Source organism: Acanthisitta chloris, unplaced genomic scaffold, assembly GCF_000695815.1.
Source record: "Acanthisitta chloris isolate BGI_N310 unplaced genomic scaffold, ASM69581v1 scaffold13592, whole genome shotgun sequence".
Lineage (NCBI taxonomy): Eukaryota > Metazoa > Chordata > Aves > Passeriformes > Acanthisittidae > Acanthisitta > Acanthisitta chloris.
The window spans coordinates 8788-36098 of record NW_008662254.1 but is presented as its reverse complement, the minus strand read 5'-3'; the positions used below and the strand labels follow the sequence as shown (position 1 = coordinate 36098).

Here is a 27311-nt window from a genome sequence, read left to right as displayed (position 1 = left end):
CTGCAGATTTTGTTTGAGGTAAGAGTGCACAGGGTGGGGGAGATCATACCCCTAGAAAGCTCCAAGCAGGACAGAAGCCCTGGGATACTACAGCAACAAGGCAGCTAAAAATGGTAATGAAAACAAGAGCAGAACCAAGATCTGTTATGCTAAGATTACTCACCAGGTGTGCATTAGCCATCAGTTATTGCAACAAAACAACTAAGGCATGCAAATCTTTTGGCCATCTCACTGGCCTCTAAGTTGTGCTTTTCTTTGTTTTGCAGAAAGCATTGGGTGAAGATTTAAGGCTCAATCATATTTTTTTAAGGAAGAGAGCTGTTAAACTGGTTGATTTTGTTTATATCCTGCATATTTCACACTCTGTGTGTGTGTGTGTATATGTAGAGAGAGAGAAGACAAAAATTTCTGGGACCAGAGAAAGCCATAAATTCATCCCACAGGAATGTAAATAATTACGTGAGTTCAACCTTATTCAGCATTTAGGGCATTTGAGCTGTTGTTCTACCACCAAATCATCTGCTTAAAGCAAAGAAAAGGTGACAAGGTAGGGTTTAATATTGTCAAGTCATTGTACTAAGGCAGCTGCTTGTTACATTTGTGTTTTCTGGTTTTATTTTACCAGCTGCTTACCACACAGCATGGAAAAGGAGTTCTGCAAAGGAAATTTGTCTCCATTAATAGATGGGTTGGCTAAGTCCCATCCCAACAGCAACACTAACATCAACAGAGGAGTATATATAGCAGTCGGAAAGAATATTTTCCAACCAACACACAGGCAGAAAAGGAAGATGGCACATTGTAGTCCTTTTTCTGACCCATCAAAGCATTTAAAATACTATAAAATTAGTCATGGAAACAGAACTGAAGATCCTGGGAGATCTTCAGACACAAGCTGAAAGAGCAGGGTAGAAAAGTAAACGAGCACCACACTTTTAAATTGAACAGCCACAGGCAGTGCTCCTGTAGCCAGCATTTTGTCAACACCAGACACTGTGCATAAAGAATGTACCGCATCTTAAATCCCCATGCAGTCCACTCAGCTTTTAGAGTGATCTGGAAAAGCAAATCTGGGCTAAATTCAGCATGAGAATTTGTGTTTAGAGCTCCCCTTTCGGTTAACAACTGGACTAGATCTGAGTTGCATAAAATATCCAGGTGCCTTTTGAAGTTACAATAGAATAAATACTCTACTATCATTGGTACATTCCTTTCTCAATCTAAGTATACAATAACTTAATATATTTAATATTTAGATAGACAATTTTTAGTAGATGCTTTGGCAGTCAAATTCTTATATATTCTCTTATTTCTACAGACGTATTTAGATACGTTTTTTGGGAAAAAAATTATCTGGGTACTACGTACAAGAATTAAATGCCGTACAAAACAGCAGTCCAAATCACCACTGCAAACTGTAAAAGACAGTTAATGAAAGAGTATAAAAAGGAATGCATATTTGCTAGGAGATACCCAGCACTCAAAAGAAGGAAGTTCTGCACCATGATTTTTTTTCTGATCTTGTCAATGAAGCCAGAGAGAGATTGTCAGTTATTTGAAAAGCAATTCACTTATTCCGGTTTATGCAACATCCGTGTTTCCCACACACCACACATGAGCATTATAAAGTTTTGGAACAGATTGGTTCCCTTGGCTAATGCTTGTTCATGATCATAAAAAAGGTAAAAAAAAGTCTTCAACCATTTATTTAGTCTGACTAAAAGGTACTAACTGGTAAGTGGGTAATAGGTGTTTCCTCACTCCAAAATGACTGTCGTAACAGGGGTTTAAAAAAAAAAAAAAAGAGAAAAACTTAGAATGACCTTTTGACTGCTCACACTAAGAACTCTCTGGTTGGGCAACAGAGTGGAGCAATAAGAGTCCATAAGTACAGACAGACACAGACCCAACAGGAGACCATCTTAATCCAGAAGATGGACCAGGTTCCGGTGAAGAATTTTTCAATCTGAGCACTTTCATAACTGTTAAGGGGAGAAAAAAAGAGCAATTAACTCACTACCCATATCTCAGACTGCAGTATCCTCTGCTTTTCCAAGCAGGTCAGAGACTAACTAGGTTAATCCATACAGGAAGCAAGGGAGAGCAGCCCTTTACAGAGCAAGATCTTGGTCAAGAATGCCCAGGAAAGACTTGAAACATCTTCCAGCTTCTAACATAAGAAGAGGAAACACCCTAACAGCAGAACTTCCCGTTCACATCTCCCCTCTTAACCCAGAAAGACATTAATTTCTCAGCTTTAAAGAAATACACTTACTGGAACCAATGAGTTACTGTCATCATCACGTAGAGAGAAGCCAAGAAGAAAACGAAGTGGAAGTAGGCATAACTGTAGACTGTGCCTCTCTCCTCATCGTAAACCACAGTCTGGCCTCCCCTTTTTTCAGTGTGCTCTTCAGAATCAGCTGTGAGAGACAGGAAACAAGAAAGTTCTGCAAATGTAATGAGAATTGAAAACAGCAACTGGCTTCACAAAGAACACAGCTGTGGCGTGATTTAGGAAAGCATGACTGACACAGACTAACACTTGAACACATCCTAACCCTCAAAGCATGGGCCTAAACCCTTAGTGAAAAAAAAAGGACCAACACTGAAATCCTGCCTTCTATCAGCTTGCTGGGCTACTGATTAGTTTTTGAGCATTGGGACCATTTAAATTGCTTTACCTGTACAGTATTTTTCTAGCAAGTCCAAGCTGATAACCCAGATTGTACCAGGTCTGCAAACAAGACACTCCCTTCCTATCTCACTCCTGAACTGCTGAGCCAAAAATCCAGCAACCAGTCACACCCACAGGCCTGCAGAGAGCACAGATTCCTCTTTGTATGTTGCAGCAATGAAATGTGCTTTAAGGAATTATTAACTAGCCTGCTGCTTTTAAAATGGTGGTTTGAGATCTCTTGCTTCCCTCTGCAGCCTAACTTTGAGCACTGCTTCAGCTTGATATGCTACAGAACGAGGACATGAGCAGCTCTCCATCCACAGCTGGGTCCTTACTCTCTTGGCTTTGGTCTGATAGCCACAAATGAGGAAAATCGTGCAGTGAAAATGTAATTACCATCTCCATCAGATACACAGCAAAAGCAGCAACGAGCTACCTGTGGAACAGAGAACAGGAAAGGGGTTAAGAGTCTGTGCTACAGCAACAGTGGGTGAAGGAAGTTCTGCTATTTCTACACTCCAGACACTAATTTAGAAAAGTCTAGCTTGTATGTCCAACCAGCACAAAACTCACATTAGGGTTTGCCAAGGAGTTCATAACAGCAATTTTTAAGCTTTGGAAAAACCAACTCAGTAAATTTGAAGAAATGAGCCATTCTGTAAGAACTACTCTACCCATTTTGCATAACTCCAGGTCCAACAAAGGTGCAAATAATTGTGACAAAATGGTGGAAAAGCTACAATAAAGCAGTTGCACATTGGTATTTAGATGGGATTTATCTCTTCAGATCTGCATACAAGTGCTTTTTAGAAAATTTCTCTGCTAAGAGGAAAGTATAAGGAACTTCTAAACCCCTGATGCATGGGCTGGAAATCACAGCTGCACAAGTCTAAGTCAGAAATGTACTAATATTTGCAAGATTTTGCTGAAATTGAGCCAGAATGACCACAAGCGGATTGAGTAAAAGTGGGAAGATGGTTTTACTGTTTTATTTACATGAAGATCTCCCCCTTTTTTTTTAACTGATGGAAGAGGAAAGCTGAAAGCCGAACTTGACACATCTTGAATGGTCACGTAAATGAAGGAAAGGTGCTGACCATCCAATAAATATATATGTTTTCTGCACCTGACCACAGTACACATCAGCACTTTGTGTAATGCATCACCAGCATTATTTGTTGTGAAAAAACAGTTCTCTGGGATTTTTTTGGTTGTGGTCTGAGATTAAGACAATGAACCCTGTTAGGAAAATTCACTTCCCTAACTGTTCTATCAATCAGCCTTTATAGTGCAAGAGTGTGTTAACTTTATTTACTTTTATTAGTTCACAGTATACAGTGCAATGTAATGAGGTAGTGGAGTTTTACTGGAGACTTGGATATCGTTCATGCTTATGTAAAGCAAGCTAAAGGACAGCTTGGACGTGGAAATAAGGACTTTCCTTCCTGGAAATTTAGAGGTGTCCATGAAGGACAAAAGATACCCTTGGACAGCCAAGATAAGACTAACATCCTAGCCCCTCTGAAATATCTCTGAAACCATACCAACATCACAGATAAGTAACTGTCTCACTACTAACTCCAGGGACATCTGGATCAATAGACAAGCAGAAAGCAAGCTGCAGAAATACAGTTGCTTTGCAAAGTTTTACCCTGATTAGTAATCGATGCTGTGGGTGCTAATGATGAGTCAAATCATGCTGTACCTGAATGCTTGAAGGGTATAAGAACCCTGTGTGAAAACATGTTTGGGAGGGCCAAATTTGGCTGGGACTCCTCATATGCATGAATACATAGCTATCCTTTGCAATTCTAAACTTTGAGTTCTGGCTTCTCTCCTTTGTCCCACAGGCCACTTGCAAGTTTTCCCAGAAAACAGATAGTACATCTTTATGGTGACGTGTCCAATGGCAGCATCAAGTAGCAGATTTTACTCTCCTACATCCATGATCCCTATGAAAACAGCCTAAGAAGTTGAGCCTGTTCAGCCTGGAGAAGAGAAGGCTGTGTGGAGACCTCAGAGCAACCTTCCAAGACCTGAAAGGGATACAGGAAAGCTGCAGAGGGACTCTGTGTTAGGAACTGTAGTGATTGGACAAGAAGTAATGGGGATAAATTGAAAGAGGGGAAATTTAGATTAGATATTAAGACATTTTTCAACGTGAGGATGGTAAGACACTGTCACAGGTTGCCCAGGGAGGCTGTGGCTGCCCCAGCCCTGGCAGTGTTCAGAGCCAGGTTGGATGAAGCCTTGAGCAACCTGCTCTGGTGGGAGGTGTCCCTGCCCAGGGCAGGGGGTTGAGACTGGATGATCTCTAAGGCCCATTTCAACCCCTAAAATTCTACGATTCTATGATTACCTGTACCCACTGGGTTCATAAACTCATGAAAAGCCAAAAAGCTCATTCTTTTCCAAGAGTCTGTCTGAGAACTTAAGTAAAACTTTTACTCTGTACCTGTTCCTACTGCTGTGCCAAGCCTCACCTACAGTGCCAGCCTGAGCTACCCTGGGGCTGAACTCACACTCTGAAGCAAGCGCTGGATTACCTCAAACATTTTAATCAGTTGCAATTAAGACCTGGCACAGACAGAGTGATGAAATTAGCAACACTGGCACACATGCCCCTATAGCCCCTCCTAACGCTCAGCTGCCTCCAGCACAGGCACCAACAGACCTTCGGTGCATTATGAACAACTGCAGAGCTGCATTCATGCTCCAGCCTGGGAGACAAAGATCCTTTGCCATGGGGATGCCAATCGGAGTGCAATTAGTTGCTCTTCACCAGTCACTTCTTTATATTTACGTTTAGTGGCTCTTGTACACTCTTTAAAACCCAAGAGTCTGGAACTAATCCTGTGGGCAAGCACTGTGGCAGGCAAGATGGACCTTCCCAGTGAGGGGCCACATCCTGCATCCATGCTGTGCCAGCCAATCCCAACCTGCCTGCTGCTTCTTCAACTGGGTGCAGACCCAGACACTCTGGACAAGACCTATGGCATAAGCCTGGCAGAGGAGGTGCACAGGTGTGAAAGGTGTCTGTTTTCTTCCTGGTGCTCCCTGTCCCGTCCCTCAGCACAGGGCAGGAACGTACAGATGCTGTCTGGACCTGCCTGAGACAGGCTAAGCCAGGTCTTGGTGCTTGACACCCAGCCAGCTGGTAGACTGCCTGCCTCACAGGGATGCGGCTGGGGCAAGAAGCCACCAGACACTCAGCTCCTCTGAGCTGGCACCAGTGCATGGTCCAGTCGCAGCATCCTGCCTCTGCTGCTCCTCTGGCCCTCTAACACTACCACAAGGAAATGTGCTTTGCCTCCCCACACCCAGATTCTGCAAACACCGAGTGCCTCAGAATATGCTTCTGCATTTTTGAATTCTCACAAGCACTCTGATTAAAGACTCGGAAAACAGAAGTTCAAACTGCAGACGCCAAGTAACACCAGCGCAGAGCGAACTAGGGGTGGAGCCTCATCTTCAAACACACAGATACATTTGAAGCGCAACAGTAACAACCCTAAGCAATTGGTAACTGTTGCTCAGCAAAATCCCATGCTTCCCACTGTTTTCTGGGTGTTCCCAGCATAATGAGGTGAAGGAGGCAGGAGGATTGAAGAAACCTGTACAGCTCAAACAGAGGCAGTAAGTATAATCAGAGGTTAAATTATAGGCAAAAAGAAAAATATTTATGTATGGAAATAAAAATAAGAGATAGGAACTTGGGACTGTAGTCAGTTGCTATGAGATCAAAGGCATCCAGGACTGAAAATATTCAAGAATGCCTCCAGTTCTTTTTCTGACATCTTCCCAGCACTCTTTTCCTTTAAATGAGCTCATGTGGAGCACAAGATTTACAGGAAGTCAGCAGGATGTTGAATAAACGTCAAGAACAGCAAATTATTTCAGTACATAAAGGCACCTCCACAGGACCAGCAGGAGCTATAGAAAGGCCAGTGTGGACCAGTGTTCTGATGAGTCCATACCCAGAGGGATGCAGCATGCAACGAACCAGCTTCTGTTCTCACCTAATTACAGGTTACTGGCCATGTACAGCCAGAAAAGCACAAGAGAAAATCTGCACAGAATTCCTGTGGGAGGATGCAAGAACTCACTTCAGTTTCAGCTGTTGCATGTATTCCTCTCAGTGCGTCTGAGCTTGCACGTGTTGTTGAGGTCAAACTAGGAGGAAAATAAGATAGTGTCAAACCCCTAGGCATAACTATAACCCCAACAGGGTGGTTTTTTTCAACATCACAGCAAACATAAATAGTCTACTCTAATGTCTATGCGAAGCATTTGCCTGGATGCTATTACCAAGCACTAAGCATGTGAAAAGTTTGTTTTGCACTAGTATAAACCAGCCTGGCAGACAGCCACCGGCCAACTCAGACTGAATCACCAGCTTAAAAGTAGGTCACTCCCGAAAGGTGGTGAATTCATCACCATCAGACAGCAGCAAACATCTAAGCACTGCAATTTGCAAGTCAGAAGAGATCTATCCCCTGCTGTGCACAGCCAGTGCTTTCATACAGAGTTCACAGCCATCACTTTGGCTCAGCATTTCTGTAAAGGCTTTGCCAGCAAACTCACAGGTCTCTGTGAGTTTTCAAAAGTAAATCACCAGCAACTGTTGACACTGCACCAGTTCCCGGAAATCACTTTCTTGCATGATCGTAGTTGTCTGGGGGGGATTCCTTTCTAGTTTCTTCTGATTAGAGACATTTCTTGCCCAGTCTTACCCCTTTAGAATGTGTAAAACAAACTTCCCATTACCCACAGGGAAATATGTGTTAATGCTTTGCTGTACACACTGAGCCTTGGTAAGCAATGCCTCAAAACACTCTCCTTGAAGCCCTTATTTCCCCAGCTACACGGTATACTTCAGCAGCAGGCTACATGAAAGTTGTCTGCATTCCTGAAACACTTCCCTGAGGCACTGGAAATGCTGCTTAATGTGAACTAGATCCATGGTACGCATGTATTTTATACCAGAATTAAATGGAACACATATGCATATTTGATAACAGAAGAGTAAGTCTCTTGTTTTCACTTGAAAATTATGAAGGAGTTTTGGTATGTGAATTTTGAAGTGGACTGATTCAGAAGCAGAACCTGCTCAAAAACCTGCAGCAGACAGGCAGTGCTGTCTCCTGGCAAGCCACACAGCCAAAATAAGTGCTCCCAGGCATAGTGTGATTGTTGGGGATGTCCAGTGCAGGGCCAAGACTTGGACTTGCTGATCCTTGTCAGTCCCTTCAACTCTGAATAGTCTGTGACTCTGTGAATCATCACCATTGATCAACAGCAACTCCCTGTCACAGAGCAAGACTTAACTTATTGATGTGAGCTGCAATAATACAAGGTGAGCATCAAAGCTACATGGGCACAAACAGGTTTTTAGAGCAGGAGATCAGTGGCAAATCCTGATGGCAAGATTGTGCTCATCATTTGTTCAAAGAAAGCCCTAATACCTCCCAAACAGTTTTGTTTGGTTTAAAGACCCTCAAGGACAGCCATAGCCTCCGTCAAGAAGCTACAGAAATTTCAGACAGATGTTTTAGACAGACTTAACTGCAGAGAGTTTTCCTTATGAAAGAGTAAATACAGAATCAAAGAACATGGAGATCTTTTGGTATTGTGGAGAGGTGGAAATTGTTTCCCTCCACCTCAAGATGTAAATTGCGCTACTTGATTTTAACGAGATATATTTGTCTCAAAGTTGAACAAGTATCTTGCTGAACACTTTTTGGTTAAAACACCTAACATTCTGAAACTGAGGAGAACATGAACCTTCCAGCTCAGCTTTGTTCTACATTTCCCTGTGACTTTGCATGAGGTCTGCTATAAGCCTTCACTTTTTGGACTACAACCATTGCACTTACAGTGAGGAAACTGCAAACCCCCAGACTTACCAGGAATATAAGATGCAGCCAAATAAAATGGTCGTACCCAGGCCAGTAACCAGGTTTTCATCTCTGTCCATGCCTTGACTGAATTCAGGTACACAGATTGTGATATTCTGATTGTTTTCATCCAGGACTTCGCAAAACAGAACAAACAAATAGAACAGTTAGCAAACCCATTTCACTGCAATTCAAACTATTCTTCATACTGAAGGTTTTCAGTTAAATACTTTTGTTACTTCAGACAATGGATAGGTACATTTAGGTAGTTTCTATCTTCCAAAAGGATCACACAGAAAAAAAATCTGTAAGTCTGACCTGACTCTGTGTTTCAGGCAAAACAAGAATGCAATTTAGTACAGTACTGAAGTTTCCTGTTTGACCACAGCAGACAAACAAAGAAAAACACTGTTTTGTGAACTAAGAAGTTGGAAGTTTGCTAACACTTCACCCAAGACTTCATATCCATATAAGACCAATACAGTACAGACCTGAGATCAGAAATCTCTTTGAAAGCAAGAGTGCCTTGAGAACAACTATGAAATTCATATGCAGTGAAAACAGGGAAAAAGGTGGTCTGTAGTTGCCCTGCTCTCAGACTGATACACAGAAGACCAAGCAAAAAAAGTTACAGGCAAGGTACTGTCTTGGCATCTAAGCAAATGCTACTTCTAGCTCCCAGGCAATATTTTATCTTTGCATCTAAGCAAATACTACTTGTAGGTCCCTGAAATGAAGCCAGTTCAGTCCTTCATGTTCCAAATTGCATCTGGCTTTTTGGTTAACTTCATAGAGTCAAGACAAGGCAGAAAGTAGCCTGCAGCATCACCCCAAAGCAAGAGATTACAGCTGCATCTTATCTTAAGAGCTTTTTGAGTCAGTGCTGCTTAAGGCACCTCTTCTTTCCCTCCAGCAGCCACACTACATCCACATTGGGACAGCACAGCTGTCTGAAGGGACAGAAAGTAAACTGCAGCAGAGTACAACCAGGTTAAAAATAAACTCAGTCAGTCCCCTGACCCAGCAGGGGAGGACTTTGTATGGCCCTGCAGGACTGCACAAACAGATTTATCAGCATACAGCAGGCACAGCGCAGAGGTGAGAGCAAAAAAAAAAAAAAGATGACCAGCCTTTATGGAACATCATGGCCAGAGATATGCAGGATTCCCACCTGTCTCCAGTGGGGACACATCTGTAGCAAGGCAGGTCCACTGTTTGTCAGGCATTTTAGCAAAGTCTGGCACCAAAAAGCTAAGGCATGTGGTAATCAGCACAGATTCTAGAAACATTCCTTTCTGTCTGCCCATTACTTCTCAAGACATTTACAATTTTTTGGGGGGTATTGCAAATACTTGTAGCCAGCATTTTCTTGTACTCAAAGTGTTCAGTTTGCAAGATGGCCAATTTGAATGCCCCTCCTTGACAAATGAGTCAACATTGGGTAAGTTCATGGCAAACTGGAGTGACAGGGCATGGGACACCACAATAAATGCCACTACCCCATACATTCTCCAGCACATGGCACTGTGAAAGATGACAGGCCAGTATCAGAGTCCTTATCACACAGACAGGGGAGGAAAGAGCATCTCTGAGAGCAGATGACAACCATGAAAGTTCTCTGGTGTGGAAGGACAAGGAGGAAGATCTGATTCAAGCAGGTCTAAGAGAGTATCCTTGATGCATTCTCTGACAAATGCAATAACCACATTTGCAACACAGACAAGAAGAATCAGAGCATTCGCTCAAGTGCTGAAGGCTTTGTCACAAGCATGAAACAACACAAGGCCAAGGATTCAATTCCATACATCACTGTCTATCCCTTCTTTTGCTTTTTACCCTGTGTCAAGATTATGAGTCATTCAGATGCCTTCCAAATTCAACACTATATTCACTCAAAACAATGCTCAAGCTCTGTCAGTAATTCTTCCACAGAAATACTGCATATTTTTCCTTCTTAACTCAAATACCTTTTCTCCTTCTTAACTCTACAGCTTTCCTGCTTAACTCTGTAATATTTTTCTTCTTAACTCTAGAATACTTCTGTGTGTCTGTGTGTACCTACACAAGTGTGACGGAGATTCTTTCCCCCATCTCTCCCCTTTCTTCTTGGGAGGTGTCTGTAAAAACTTTTCCTTCCTGCCAATAGACTTATTTTCCCCTAGTTATTGTTGTTTCAGCTACTCAACACTCAAAGTTGAGCAATAATAAAGAAGAGTCTTTTAGCACTACTAATTCAAAACAGAAAATCTTCTTTAAGTGAAAAGTATGCCCTCTGTGCAAACATATGAATCTGATGGTTACCTAGGTAAAGGAAAGTTTGAGCTGTGCTTGCAAAGTTTCGCTGGGATTTTGTAGTGTAAAGAACTTAAAACTCTAGGGGTTCCACACTCCTGGCTTGCAATGCCAATGGCTAGGAGGCATGTGGACTACAGGAACTCTGCTGGAGAACAGGCATTTGGTTGCCCAGGGAGGTGGTGGAGTCACCATCTCAGGAAGTGTTTAGGAGGCATCTGGATCTGATGCTGGAAGATATGGTTTATGGGTAACAGCAGAATGACAGGTTAATGGATGGACTTGATGCTCTTGATGATCTTAAAGGTCTCTTCCAACCCTAATGATTCTATTATTCTATGATCCCAACAGCATCATTTCAACCGCAATGTAACTTCAAGTCCTTTCTCAGAATGTTTCCTCTTGAAACCAGATACAAGCGATACTTAAGCTTTTGCTCCATTAGGAGTCCAGCACTAAGGATATCAGCATACTAATTCTAGGAGAAAAGAAGTGATTTTAGTACCCATTCTGATGTTCAGCACCTACTAACTGGACCTAGTAAAGTTTTGCATGGAGCTGATCACTCTGCTTCTTCCAGAGGCATCCGAGAGCCATTTATTCCAACCCCTTTCCTATCATGTGACCAAACGCATCATATATTACTGAGAACATTCACTTGTGACAGGACAAAGAGACTACAACACTTTGGGAAATTTGTTCATAGGAAACAGGCTGGAACTGCTCTGGTGCAACAGATGCAACTCATCTAAGGTAGGTTCAGCTCCCCCAGACCAAAGCATTTAAGCTACTTGCAGAGTGCCAATTGCACAGCCTTTCTGCTGCACAGATTTGTCTGAAGTATTTGCAATTTCTTCTGTGAAGGCCAGAACAGACCAAAGCCAGCACTTCTATACCCTTTATTTGTTAATTTAGGTTAGCTAAACTCTTGCTTTTAATACATGGCATGTATGACAGAATTTACAGAAAGCATCATATAACTTACTAGTTTCTGGTGGTTTGCTGGACAGTGCTGAGAAAGTGAGGTACATGACGTAGCAGCTGATTACTCCTGACTGCAGCAAACCAGAATGGGGCTGGCCTTTAGAAGAAAGAGGAAAATGATTTTGGTATATATTTTAACAAATTGTGAAAGAAATTAATATCCTCTGAAGAACCACACACCAGCATCTTTTATTTTTTACTTAGAGCAGTTAATAAGTGTTTAGAGAGTTTAGATACAGTTCCCCTGGTCTGTAAAGAGGAAAATGTCTGTCCTTTATTTCTGCTGGCTGCTTTAGAAAGGCATTAAACATTCCCATGTAAGTAAAGAATCACCACTCTGCTCTCACCAAAAGCATCAGCGTTTCAAAATCTAGTGACAAGCTGCCACAATAAATTTATTTGTCCCTAAAATTCATGTTGGAGTCACTCTACCACTTTCAGGTCTGATGTACGCAAGATACTAACTGGTCACCATATAATAAACCAAAGTATGAAATACTGCTGTCAGCTCCTCCAGGCCCAAATTTACAGATGGTAAATCACAAGCAGTCAAAAGTAAATGGTAGAAGCGCGGTGAATGAGTTTGGCAGCTGTCACTTCAGATGCTACCACTGCAGGTTAAGTTTCACAACACAGTACCAGCCATCAGCACCTGAGCTTTCTTTAGAGCATGAGGGCCTGATGGTGCACCCAAAATGTCTCACACCTCCATGGTTTAGCAGTTGATCTGATGATCAGCAACAGGACTTCACAGCATAGATAAAGGGGCAAGAGCAGCAGTGCTGACTTTCTGCCCAGATACAGCGCATGCGTCCCGGCACACAACTGCGTGAACACCAGAAATCCAGGAGGAGAAGAGGTCAGTGGACTCACGGTTCTGGACACAGGGAGATATGGCCATCAGCGACACAAAGAGGCACAGGCCACCATTGACACCGATCAGGACTTTGTTGTACATGCAGCCCTCTGCACGTGTGTAGAAAAGAGCCATGAGGACCAGGGCTGCCACAGCAATGGAGTACAAGATAAGAATGACCAAGGCAAGCAAAGCATTCCACATCTGCCTGTGGTTTGAACCTGCAGTCCTGGAGAGAGAGAGAGACAAGCACCTTATCTTTGTCTTCCCATCTTCGAAATGAAAAATTTTAACAGCTGGATGGTTCATATCCTCAAACACAAAACACAGTGTTTACTTTCCTGAAGCATGAGTGCATCACTACACCAACACAGACCCTTGATAGGTTCTGAAATGCTAGGCCTTGGACAACAGGCTCAAGCCAGAGTTGACTTACAGGTGAATCCTGTACTGCTTGTGATTAATACTTTGTTGTGTTACTTAACTAAACCACTGAAAGTAGACACATAGTAACAGAGATGCAGATAACCTTTGCATAGGGTACATAACTGTCTGTAAAGTATTTCCAAGGCTGTGCCGCCTTCTGGAAGATATCTTATAGATACAGATAACCTTTGTATAGCCTATATATCTGCCTGCAAAGTATTTCCAAGGCCATGCCCTGTCTGCAATATATCTTAGGAAACTCCACCACTCATGTCCTGGGCTCTGGTCAAGCCCTGGCCTCAGGTAGTCAGAGGGGAGAACCACCAGGTTTTATCTACACAAACCACAAACAACTGCAAGCTAGTTTTAGCTTGCTGATTTGGCCTATAAAAGCTGGGCCCTCTTGCAGAGACTTTGGATGCCTCAGCTCCAAGTGGACACACTGTGCAGGAACCTTCACTGCAATCAGGGGCTCCCCAGTGACTGCAGGTCTGGGGGATGGGAAAGTATTGGAGCAATTGTGATGCATCTTTCTCAATCACTATTCTTTCCTGTGTGTAGTAATGATTAGGTGCATTGCCTTGCCTGTTGTGTTTGCTGTTTGTGCTGCTTGAATTAGATCTGTGTAAACTAGTTGTATAAATAATTGCATTGTTCATCTTCCTATTATCTTAAATACAAATAGTCAAATAAGCATATTTCTTTCGCTGGTGTCTGTGCCACTTCTGTCGCCCCTATCAATAGGCAGAACAGGTTCCTCCCATGAAACTGAGGGAGACATTCCTTAACATCAGTGTTTATCTTCTGTATTACTATGCTCAGCTCCTTCTGTAATTATAGCCCAGCACTGACTCCTAGAACTCCCAGTCCCTGAGATCAGACAATGAGCACACCTCAGCTCAACCAGTCAGTGATTTCCTCAGTGGCAATTAGGAGTGTCTCAGGTTCAGCTCGTGTGTGGTGCTCTCCACACAAAGAAAGCAGAGGCATATGCTTGGCATGGCCTCTCTTCTGCTACCTTCTCTTGTGCTACCTTGATCACTTTACTACCCTTCTGCTCAAAAAGCATCCTCTCCATTAGATCCATCCCACCAGTCTCGCTCAGCTAAAGCATGGTCCATCTTGTTCCCCTCTTTTCAACTTCCAAACATTTCATGAAAAGATCATTGGGGCTTTTTATGAGTAACAACAAAAAAAATTGTTTTGACACAAAGGGCTTTTTTGTGCATGGGAAGTCTTTTTAGGGTTTTTTTGGTTTTGTTTTGTGGAAACAGGACTTATTTTAAAAGAATATCTAATGTAGAGAGAGCTAACGTTAAATGCTGCTGCTGGAAATCTTTCATCCATAAAAAAAAGGAACTACTAATTAGCAGTAAATATATCTCTGGTGTAAGGACCTCTCACCTCTTCCTCCCCGAACAAAGGAATCTAACAAAGCCCAAAGGTTTGCTAGAATTCTTAGCAGTTGGTATCCTAACTAGAATAAGAGAGGACTGCAAAAGTTTGTCGAGAAAGAAGTGCAAGACAGAAAGGGTGGAGGTAGGAGTTCCTGCAGGTATGTGGGAGGATAATTTAAATATTTTCAATTGATGAGAGGCTAAGGGCTAGGAAGGCAAATATAATTAAACCAGAAACAAAGTCAATGCCAAACTGAGACATACATGTTTTGATAATGGAGTTGTGTGCATTTAGATGATAGGAAAGAAGTTGAAGAGAAAGTAGCAGTTCTCATGTTGTGAAAAAAAAATTGATTTTCATTAAGCTGACACAAAAAAATTAGGATTTACCAGTTTACACCATTGCATACAATTTCACTATTACACTTTGCAATTCCAGTTTCATTCCCTTGCACCACTTGACTTCTTAGCAGGTGTATTTCCATATAAAATATACACTAATTTAAAGTAAGAGGTTTTTGCATCCCAACACAATACTACTTATTGGAAGCCAATCAATTGAGGTTGAGAATAAATCTGCAGAGCAGAAGTGAAGAACGAGGATACATTTCTGCTGGGGAAGGAGGAGGTAGATGAAGGAAACAGGAAAATCTCTGAATATCAACATTAAAGTGTCTTCTTTCAAAATATACTTCTACTTTTCTGTTACAAGAAAATTATTGGTCAGGAGTCCACCAGAATTTTAAGCAAGTAACTACTTGCCCAACACATACCAATTTTTATTCCATTTGTGTGCAAACTCAACAAGCAGGAGGAGCTGAATGGCAATGAAGAGGGACCCTCCTGCTGCTCCCACGTAGCGCCAGGCTGCAAGGCAGAGAGGCAGAAAATAGGTCAAACTGCAGTTGCCTTTCCCTTGAGATAAAATGGAATTATTGTCTATGCAGTGAAGCTGTTAATGTGGTTTACATTCCTCAAGCCCACAGATGTAGCAGGAGATGAGAGACTGCACTGAAAGGCCAGCTCAGTTAACTCAAGATTAGCTACCTAATGAATCCAGCTTGCAACCTAGTACTCTTGGAATATAAGCATGTTAGGGACATCTACTGAGTTTCCCTAACCTAGTGAATTTTTGTGGAGACTATGAGTTACTATTTTCCGACGGAAAATACTGAAACCTCTATTTGTGACTGGTAGGAGGGAGGTGATGTGAAGGCATTTCACAGGAACCTAAACCCTGAAATTGCAAGGTACTGGAATCCAGTACTAAAAAGGGCAATTTCTTCCCATCCAGATTCCAGTACCACAGAAAAACAAAGGTGGAGTTTACCTATTTACAAATGCTGTTCTGAGCCACTCCCAAAGAACACTTGGTATTCACAGGTTATTTGACTATTTCACTGTTGACCTACATATACTGCATTTGGACAAAAGATCTCTTATTTGCAGGATCAGAAGTCTCTGATACCTATTTAAATGTTTAGCTGCATATAGAGCTTGTGCTGCTTTGCTGTGCATAGCCTATGCACTTCAGGTGTGCAGCTAAATTGAGTGAAGACATCCAAGAAAATACATTAGCAAAGTTTCTTCCATGGTGTTTTCCTTTTGAAATAAACTTGTGTTGAGTGAAGTGGAAGAACATGGGCATGTTTTCCACAGCAGATGATGTAGAGATTATATTGTTTTCTTCTTACTGTACCACAAGCTCATTACTTGAAAGCAAGTAAAAATGCCATTGTCTGGCTTGCTAAATGTGTTGCATGCACTTGACAAGCATGCTGTTCCTCAAAGATACAAAACAAAACCATGGAAGAAGCTAGCCTGCAAAAAAGTACACAAGAAACAGGCAGGGCACAAAGTGGCATGTGTGTTAGGGAGAGGTAGAGTAGGAAAAATCAGACCACCAATGGAGTGAATAATTAAATAGTATGACTGATCTCTCACTGCCATAGGATACTGCAGATGTTTTATGGATCTGCCACAGGTAAGGTTAGCACGGCCAGCATGGATAAACACTACAGCCCACACAAGTGCTTACACAATGAACTCAAAACTGCTAAGCATGGACAGCATGGCAAGAGATGGGTTTTTTTAGGAAAAAATAAGGAACTGGGAGAATTCCTCTCTGCCCTGCAAAATCAAAAAGACCGAAAGTTTGATAGGATGGGGGAAAAAATAAATTAAAAACATAAAATACCTGTACTATCTGTAAATCTCAAACTCAGGGGCTGATGAGAGGACAGTTTATCAGGAGGTGCAGACCACAGAGCAAAAGGTCAAGGGCTAGTTCAGGGAAGAAAGCTTGTTACACTGTATCTCCACACTAGATTACACTGCTGTTGAGAATCAGCACAAAAAGTTCTGTTTCTCCTTTTCTGCAGACCCATCAGCTCTTGAAGAATTTACACCATGAAAACGGTCAGCAAGAAGCTGAATTATACTCATCAGTGGTTTACATGTAGTGGGTTTTACCTTTATTTCCCAGTGCTCACAGTATGTCTGCCCACCCTATGTTACTCCTTCCTCTTCCCCTTTTCAACACCCTGGCTACTGGAGATGGGTGTTGAGAGCAAGGTAACCAACCATGGTGGGAGCAAGCAGCATATGGAACTGCTCCTTCACATTACTGATCCTGTTCCTTTCCACCTGTCCAGACTCAACACTTTAAGGGATTATAGATACCTGGCAAACGTAAGGGAACAAACTCATCTTGGTATCACTGGGATATTTGCTCCTAGCCCACAAAACTCCTGTGAGGAGCTTCCCTCCAAGCTGGCAGCCAGCAAGTACTGGGCTAGTACCACTGTGCCTATGTGGTACCAGGGTGCCTTCCAAAACTGGAAACACTTCTGACATGGAATCCTCAGCAGAGCACCCGTACCGTGGCCCAAGAAGTCTATTTTTACCTTACTGCACTTCTTTATGCCAGTGGCCTGAAAACTAACAACATTCCAAATCCTTTTGGGGCACACCAGGTTTCCAGGCAGCAAATACTAGTGCTCAGCAGGTCACTGTGCCCCTGAGTGCTGGCACCTCTCCACCCTGCAGCACAGAGCCTGGCTGCTGCACCATGCCAGAGCTACCTGCACAAGCCAAACTAACACGTGGCTCTGTGTTCTTGAGTGAACAATTTCTTGTGCCCCATTACAGTTCCCTATTTCTTAGAGAATTTGCAAGACAGCACTGCAGTGGTATTGTTACCTACCCATTTGGGCTGCTCTTGGTCAGAAAAACACATGCTCTTTACTGTACATTCACATCAAATCTGTGCACAAATCCTCACAAACAGCTCCAAATATATTCCCTTTGCAACTGGCCTATACAAGCTTTACATGAAGAAACATAGCAACATTCACTTGGATCAGACCTCTAGGATTTCTAACCACTCCCAAGGTAGTACAGAAAGAAGCAACAAAAGGAAATAAGGAGGACATACCATTGAGGAAAGTGTCCTGATCAGGAACGAAGAAGCCTCCTGAGCACATTGCTGCCAGAACTATAAATTTAATAAGCCAGAATCTGGATGAGAGGAAAGAGAAACAACATAAAAATCACCTTGTTGTAATAGGAATTGGAGATCTTCAACTCAAGCACCACATGAAATCATTATTTAAAGCCCAACAAGAAAAAGAAAATCCTTTGATGACTGATAACCACTGTAGTTAGTTTTCATCTGATTGCATGATTTCTGACAATAGCAGTAAAATCAACTTTTGCTTTTGTATTGTTTGGGGGTTTTTGCCTAGTACTACATCCAAGTGGAAAGCAGGTGACAGAAACCTGTAAAGTGATGTGAAAATTAAGAAATCAAACCAAAAACTCACCCGTTATGAATGTACGCTCGGCAGTTTTTGCTGCTGTTAATTTTGATGGTGAACAAGGAGAAGAAAAAGAAGAAACAGGCCATTCCAAAACAGACTTTGTACACTGCAGAGTATCCCACCAACTTATCGCACATCTCACCCGCCTGGATGCTCTTGCACATCTCCTTGTAGAAGGGAATCTGGAAAGCAGAACATGTTACAGGTGTTAGACAGAACACAGGGCCCTCATAACCAAGCATATCCACATCCGTGCACCACTGACTCATTACTGGCTTCATTTAACACCTTGATACCCCTTCAGCCTGGAATTAAGGATTTGGAGATATAACAAAATCACAGAATTGCAGAATCACATCTAACCTAATCCTCCCATGACATGACTTCAGGCCATTCCCCTAGTTTCCATCACTGGTTGCCAGAGAGAGACCAGTGACTGCCCCTCCACTTCCCCTTGTGAGGAAGTTGTATACAGCAATGAGATCTCCCCACACAGAATCACAGAAGAAGATGTAAAACAGAACAAGAAAATGTGAAACACAAGGGACTGGAGGTTTTCAGAGCCTCCACTCTCAAATCCTTTCAGATGCTTTGGGGTACAATTCCACCTTGCACTCCTTCAGCTCTGTAGGCTCAAAACATCCCTGACCCTTACGATTTATCCCCTCACCCTGGGGACCCTCACCCTTCTTCCAAAGCTTTACAGCAAGACTCTGATTGCCTCAGTAATCCATCTTATGCATGCAGGTGGCTCATGCTGCTGTGGAAACACAGACCAAAGCACATCCAAGCATCACCAGGCCAGCAACCCCTCTCCTCTCCATCACAGACTCTGAAGGGGAGTTGTGCCAGTTGCCCTGATTTTGCCTGAAAGTAACAGAAAGGCAGGAAAATTCCACCTTTCTCCTGACTCATTAAATATTTGCCTTTGAGGCCTTGCTCTCACCATGAGGGGAAAGCAAACAGCCACAGATTTTGGCTTCTGTTTCACCATGTGGGCATGGTGCTGTGCGCTCAAAAAAGCAGGTCTATGTGGCCAGGACCCACTGCTGTGGGGTGTCTCTGTGTAGACACCCCTCCTTGCAGTCAGGGAACTATTCAGCTGCACAGAAATACAGACATTTAATTAGAAAACAGAAAGAAAAAAAAAAGGGCCTCTCTGCGTGCTTACAGCCCTCAGCTGAGGCTGGTGAGACCAGTTGAGCAACACAGTAAACCTTCTGGAGCTGATTGCTCCTACTTGTGCAGGTAACTGGAGGAGAGAGAAGACAATGTGTGGCAGGACATAGCATGCACAAATAAGTAACTGTGGCAAAGGAAACCCCCTTCTTTCAGCAGGCAGGTCAGTACACAAAGCCAGGACAGCGAAAGAATAAACAGGGCCTGGGAGCAAGCCATCAGGCAGTATTCCCAGATGGGTAGAAAGCCCTCTGAGATACAAGAAACAAGAGATAAACAAGTAAACTGACAGCTTCCAGCCACCAGGCTCTGAAAGCCTCTCTCAGCAGGGTATGCAACTTGCATCCCAGTTCCAGGCACCCAAACCAGTCAGGAGCTCAACAACCCTCCTAGCAGCTTCTCAAAAAGATAGTATTTTAGCAGCTCAGTACAACACCGAGTTGCTGAGCTAGGGGTAGCAAAGCCAACTACAATATGGGGTTGATCCCAGGTGGGCGAGAATCAGCTGAGGAGATGAAAAGCATATTCAACACAGTTGTGTGGTGTTGCAAGAACGGATTCAAGCGGGGCCACTCTGAGTTGCTCTTGCAGCAGTAACTCAGAGATGAGTAGCCATGGCATAGGAAGCTGGACATTAGAGGAACTGTGGCTAACTCGCATCCAAGAGTTTTTGGAAAGCTCCTGAGGAACTGCCTGAAGCATCAGCAACACTCTTCCCAGGTCTTGGAAGGCAATGAAATGTCAGACTGGGCAAATGTCCCAACATTCAAAATGAACAAATGGATTCACTGGAATAATTATGAGAACTATCAATGCCACAGTGATGCCAGAGCAAGCCAAGGGGCCACAGCAATGCCAGAGAAAGCAACTGGCCTATCAATTAATGCTTTCCTGTTCTTTGCTTATAATAATCATCAGTCAGCTGAGGTTAAAAAGAGGCATAATATTGAACTAATAGTTACTTGTTTGTTTGATGTAGATAATAGTACTTAGCAAGCAGACAGATTTCTGCAAGACCTGTCCTGGGTACCAAGCAGCATTTTGCTTAAGAGACTTAGAGAACAAAACAAAACAAAAAAACCCATAGAACTTGATCAACTGACTAGCTAATTAAAAACAGATCTCTGGGTAACTGCAAATGGACATCCTCTTTAATTGCATAGGTTACTAAAGAGATCTTGATGGGATTTTTGACCCTATATGTTCTTTTCTCCATTAAGTAGTAATTTCCTTACAGATCTGACTGAGAGAAAACAGAGAAAATGGATGGATTCACAAGAACAATAGCTCCGTTTGTGCCTACAGCCATCATGTACTATCTGCAACACTATGCAGTAATAAGGGATGGCCACAGGAACAGCCCTGTGGGACTAAATGCCCTTTTAGAAGACCTGTGATCCTGAATGAACAAAACTAGAATAAAACCATACTCTTGGGGACCTCATCAGATAATAAACACAAGCACAACACCGGGGACAATAGGGCTGATGTAATGAAAAGGGCATGTTTTTGTGAGAGTCTACTGCTGGGAACAATTTATCAAGGCTTATGTGACTTCAGTGAAAGATAAAAAAAGCCTTTTTTTTTTTCAAGCTGTATCTCTAAAGCATGTTCAGCTGCTGAGCAGCCTGCCCAGCCTATGTGATTTACCAGGCTTTCCATTTGCTGGATAGTTTTGCCAGCTGTTAAGTCACGGACTAAATATTTGCCAAGATACAGTGAAATATCTACTTTCCTACCTTTAAAAGCAACATAAACTAAATTCTTTGGCTTCTGAGTAGGAGACAAAGCATTCTTGTTGCAGAAACTCAGTATCCACTCGAATAATACAAACACCTTAGCTGCTGTGCAAGCAGTGATGCTATCACAGCAAAGTCAGCAATTTTTCAGTGTGCACTGAAGCCCTTTAAGGTGATACCAGCATCTACAGAAAGAAGGACAGGCTGACCAGAATTTGCTTTCCCCTCACTGCAAGCTGCAGGCGTCCAAAATAATCTCAGTGCAAGAAGCAAGCCAACATGGCCACACAACATCCAGACAAACTGAGTGCTGTGCTGTCCTTCACAAGGACCTCAACAGGTTGGAGAGATGGGCAGAAAAGAACCACCTCAAACTCAACAACAGCAAGTGCAGGTCCTGGACCTGTGGAGGAATAACCCTGAGAACTAGTACAGACTGGCATTGACCTGCTGGAGAGCAGCTCTGTGGAGAAGTCCCTGGGGGTTCTGATGGACAACAAGCTGTCCATGAGCCAGCACTGTGACTTTGTGGTCAAGGAAGCCAATGGAATACTGGGGTGCATTAGGAAGAGCATTGCCAGCAGGTCAAGCGAGGCGATCCTGCCCCTCTGCTCAGCCCTGGTGAGGCACATCTAGAGTGCTGTGTCCAGTTCTGGGCTCCTCAGGATAAGAGGGACCTGGAGCTCCTGGGGCAGGTCCAGGGGAGGCAACAAATATGATTAAGGGACTGGAGCATTTCTCTTATTGGGAAAGGCTGAGGGAGTTGGGCTCGTTCAGTCTCAGGAAGAGACAACTGGGGGACCTCATCAATGTACAGAAGTATCCGAAGGAACAGTGTCAAGAGGATGGATCAGACTCTGCTCAGTGTAAACCAATAAAACAAGAGGCAACAAGGAGAAACTGATGCAAAGCAAGTTCCACCCGAATACGACAAAGAGCTTCTTTACTGTGTAGTGACTGAGCACTGGAACAGATTGTCCAAAGAGGTTGTGGATTCTCCATCACTGGAGATATTCCAGAACTGCCTGGATGCAATCCTGTGCCATGTGTTCTAGGATGGCCCTGCTTGAGCAGGGAGGCTGGACCAGATGACCCACTGTGGTCCCTTCCAGTCTTACCCATTGTGTGATTCTGGCTGGCTGAGGCCTAGCCAGCTCCGAGTCTGGGTCTGTCTGCACCCAAACATAGGAATGCAGGAGCACAGGAAATAGCATAGAGGGGGAATAGGAACAAAGTAGTGTGCAGAAAAGGGCCTGAAGGAGATCGCTTTCATCTGGATGTCCTCATCCAAAGAGGGAGGATATGGCAGAGGAACTTTGTTATGAAAACAGAGGAAACATGAAAGGAAATCTGTGTAGGTGGGAAAACAAGGGCAAGAAAACAGGTTAAACCACCTGTCTTGGGCGGCTGAGAAACAAGTAAAATAAAATTTTAACAAAAAACCCCACCAAAACAAAACAAAAAACAACTGAACCAAAACACATGTCATATTGAATCTAAGGGTAAATTCTTATCAGAAATAGGCAATGGGCATCTGCACTTAAAAACCTTAATTTTGGTAGCAATTTTGGGGTATAATATACAATAATGCAGTTAAGGGCCAAGATACAAACCTAGCTGGGGAAACAAGCCCCAGGGGTTTTAGTGGCGTTTGTTTTCCTGAAAACATCTTCCTTATTTTTCCTTTCATTATTTAAGTAGGACATGGATATCTTCAGAGTGAAACCACTAATTTTTGATCAGCTTTAACACTGAAAATTTAATTAGAAAATAAATCAAAACACTTGTTTCAAGAGACCAAAACAATTCTTTCCCTGTTTTTCTCTCAATTATCCTTCCAAAGCCTGTGCAATGCAAGGTTTTGCTTCAACAGAACACTTGTGAGTAAAGCTATACCTGTTTTTAAAAGAACCAGAATAACTGGAAAAAGAAAAAAAAAAAATTTGGATCAAGGCATAGAAGCACTTGTTCAAGTTGAGTCCTGCTTTGCTTCATTTTGGAACAGAGTCAATTCTCTAAACCATTTTGTGTAACTGCATATTTGTGTTTCTTGTCTTGATTGATGAACTAACTACCCCCCACACAACATTGCTTCTCCGAAATCTGTTCTACATCCTACTGTTCCAAATACTTTGGTCAAACCCAACAACTCCTTCCCTGTCACTCCACTGTCTATTGCTTCTTCCCCAGAGACCAAACACAAATACTTTGGTTTCTTTGCAAATATTTCAGGATTTAACCCATTGTGCCTTGATGTCCTGTGGGCACAGGAACAGCTCCGGAGAAGGAGAAGAGTGAAAACAACAGAGAAGAAATTCACCCTCAAAAGACACTGTTTGGTTCCTAAGGTTTACCAGAGAAACAGGATGTCTTCAAAATGCTGCTGGTTAGATTAGTATCCAAGGCTTTGAAACACTACCTAAATACTCTGCAGATACTGTGTCCACCCACTGACAGATGGTTTCATCTACCTGCCACCTTTAGTGCGGCTGTGGAAGTTGAGCAGCCTGTGACAGTGCCTCATTTTTCCAGCTGTGCTAGAGGGCACAGAGCAGGTCCTCAGCTCCGAGCTGGCCCTGCAAAGTCTGGCACCTTGGGAAATGAAAACCTGTTCTAAATGTGCTTCTGTAGACAGAATGCATGTCCATGGGGGTAGATAAATACTGCAAAACAAATATAAACATATTTTAAAAGTCTCTGTTTAAGGTGTCCATAAGAGATGTACATTTGCTGTTGCTTCCTTTCTAAATAATGCTAAATGGCCAAGTGTTACAATACTTTTAGATCTTCTTTAGACTTGGGAATGTACGGCAAACCAAACAATCAAAAACTCTCTCACTGACAAAAGAGATTCCTTTCAAGTAACATCAGCATGAGTATTTGAACTCTAAACTGGTAAAGCAAAACACGGTTCCTTGCAAAGATTACAGCTCCATAAAGAACTGCACTACAATTTGAAGATTTTTTCATCTTAATACTAATTTTGTTTTTAAATTCAAATTCAAATTAATTAAAAATCTGTCTCCTCTCAAAAGAAAAAGAGAATGTGAGGTCCCAGAAACATCAAGCAAAGCATTTGCTTACAGTCTGGCTTCAGGAGCTGGGAGTGGTCTAGGACCCAGCCAGAAGCAAAGGAAGGAGTAAGTGCCCAGCACTTTCAAAACGCAGTTCATCTCTGGAGAATCTGAGACTGGTCAGCCTGAATAAATATTTTCAAGGTGCACTCCACTACAACTGGGCTGAATTAGCTTCAGAGGTCTTTGAACTTTTAACAGCCCTGAACATAACTATTAAATTAGAGAGCAGATAAAGAAAGCCTACTTTCAGATGGCCCATTTCTCATTCAAAGACATCAAATGCTCTAAATTAAGGGGGTGATTATCTTCCTACTTCACACTAACAGCTACTCTTTGTGCCATTTCTTCCCACACTGAGCTTTCAAGACTATGAACTGGAAAAGAAATTTGGCAATACTGAAAGGCATGTTGTTGAAGGCTTCTTGAATCACTTTTCTGTTGGATAAAGAGTGAGTATTTTTTGTTAGGGATACAAGCTGCATTAAAACCACACTACTGATGGAAAACAACTTTATGAAATTTGGATATGAGCACGTAATTTGTCTCCCACACACTTAAGTTCCCTGGGTTATTCACTTTATTGCCAAGCTAAGCATCTAGTAAGTCAAAGCAATTCCTGGCAAGAAATTTCAGCACGCACATGTTGAACAGTTTTTAAGTCACAGCTCACAGTGAAAGCATCATGGGTGCTCCTACAGGGCTGTCATCAACTTTTGGTGGCCCAGGGTGAGAAGGTGGCACTAGGATAACTCAAGAAAAGCCCTATTAAATGAAAAAAAATGAGGACAGAACATACAAAGAGGGTACAATGGGAGGGAAGAAAGAAAGGTGACCGTCAGCAGAGCACGGAAGCACTCAAGCTAGCCCCACCAAAAGCCCACTGCTGCATCTGTGCTGCAGGAAGAAGATGCTGCCACCAGGTTCTGTATGTGGGCTGCTGTGGAAGGGCATTGCAGACAACCAAGAGCAAAGCACAGAATGTAAGCAGGGCATCAACCTGCCCAGCAACTGGTTCAACAAGGAAACAGCCCTAACTGTGCACCCCCAGCACTCTCTCTTGGGAGGGGAACACAAACAACTAGATGCCTGCAGTGAGGGAAGCCACAAGGGCAAGCATATTCACAACCATGAAGCAGGCCCAGTGATCTGTTTGATGTAGAACCTTAATTTTTAAGAATTAAGCAATGCAGCCATTGTTCCCTCTACTTAAAACTAGATTTTTGTTCTTGTACTGTGTTGAGGGTTAGAGAGAGGATTTGTGCTACTTGGGTGGCTTAAGAAACCAAACCTAATGTGTGGTACAACAGGTCCAGTGTGTGAGCACAAGGAGGCTGGTGAGCATTTAGCTTAGGAAAGTTATATTAAGACTGAAAGAAACCTGAGTTTTAAAATCTAGTTTTAGCCACAGCTCCTTTCATGCTTTTGAAGCTCTTTAATTAAAAGGACAATTAGAGATGAAAAATATTTGCTGTGGTTGGAGGCCATGTGAACACAATGACTCAACACACACCGAAGAAAACCCCTTGTAAAGGATCTGCAGCACTGTGTTTTGCAGCAGCCAGCCACAGAGCACCAATACCACAGAAGTAAAATTATAACACTTTAAGAGTTATTTTTTAATTTGCTGCTTCTGGTACTATATAAGGTGCCAGAGACAAACTCAATGTTAGACTGAACCGATTTGTTCTACTATAACAAGCTACCCAACAGCCTCTTGTGACACTACATGCACAGAAAACCTGGGATGGGCTCACTGCAGCAGATTCCTTCACAACAAGAGACAAAGGCTGCTAGGCCTTGACTCTTCTGTTGTGAAACACACTCAGTGAGTGACAGGAAGAGGCTGAGCAAGGAAAATTATCTTGTCTGGGTTTGGAAGTGGATGGGCGGAGGGAATCAACCACCTCTCCTGAGGGAGCACTCCTATACATGAAGAGCTGTGGAAGGAGCCCCATTTACTTCCAAGGACAGCAGCGAGTTCACCTCTCTTACTTACGTGCATTTTCATTTGGTTAGCTACTGTTGTTGACATCATGATACAACAGATGATAGACACCAGGATGAAGTAAAGAGCATACATGAAGCGAGTGCTGGTTGACTGTTTGATCTTGGGGCAGCATTTGCAGCACAAGGAACAAGCGGCAATACCGCAGCAGCAGGCCAACTGAAAAGCAAGACAAAAAAAACACAGGTCACAAAAACCATCAACAAAACACCAGCTTAAGGTTTTGTATTGCAAAAGTCAGACGGAAGGTGGGAGACGTCTTGTAAAGCTCCAGAATTTCTCAAGCCCTCTCCTCCCAGCTGAGCAGCACGGAAATGGAAGCAGACTGTCTTGTTTATCAAAAGTCACCAGTTTCAAGCACATCAGTTTCTAGCTTTCCCACATTTGCTAAAGATGAGAGTGAAGAGGATGTGCAGGAACCACTCCTAATTTCTTAATCCTGCTCTTTTCCACCACTGTGCAGCTTATGGTCCTGATGTGTTTCAGCCATCAGAACAGGCACTGCAATGATAAGGCTCTGTTTCCTGCAATACACTCTCCCCACTACATAGTAAAACTATGAATATGCACAACAACACAGATGTTTTGGAGTCAAATTTTTTGCTTTTAGCATATGGACAAGCTATTCTGTTTCTAAGACAAGCTGGAGGTTTAGTTTCAAAACAAGCTGTACAAACCCATTTCAATTTGCCAGAACCACATTATCCTTTCTAAAGTGCCCTTTCTAGCACATACTCTCCCCACTACATAGTAAAACTATGAATATGCACAACAACACAGATGTTTTGGAGTCAAATTTTTTGCTTTTAGCATATGGACAAGCTATTCTGTTTCTAAGACAAGCTGGAGGTTTAGTTTCAAAACAAGCTGTACAAACCCATTTCAATTTGCCAGAACCACATTATCCTTTCTAAAGTGCCCTTTCTAGCACATACGTACAAAAAAAACATTTTCCCTA

The 27311-nt window shown here is 42.7% G+C and overlaps 1 protein-coding gene across 1 annotated transcript; it reads right to left on the bottom strand.

The window, feature by feature from the left end:
• Positions 1-1834: 1834 nt before the first annotated feature.
• On the bottom strand, positions 1835-26509 carry SERINC5 (serine incorporator 5). The gene is made up of 11 exons (XM_009070537.1): positions 26345-26509; positions 18357-18535; positions 17969-18051; positions 15306-15399; positions 12727-12938; positions 11855-11950; positions 8587-8713; positions 6787-6853; positions 3077-3116; positions 2276-2423; positions 1835-1982 (listed from the first exon to the last, which is right to left on the bottom strand). Exons 1-11 carry the CDS (start codon positions 26426-26428, stop codon positions 1835-1837), a joined length of 1278 nt encoding a protein of 425 aa, XP_009068785.1. The 5' UTR covers positions 26429-26509.
• Positions 26510-27311: the final 802 nt, after the last annotated feature.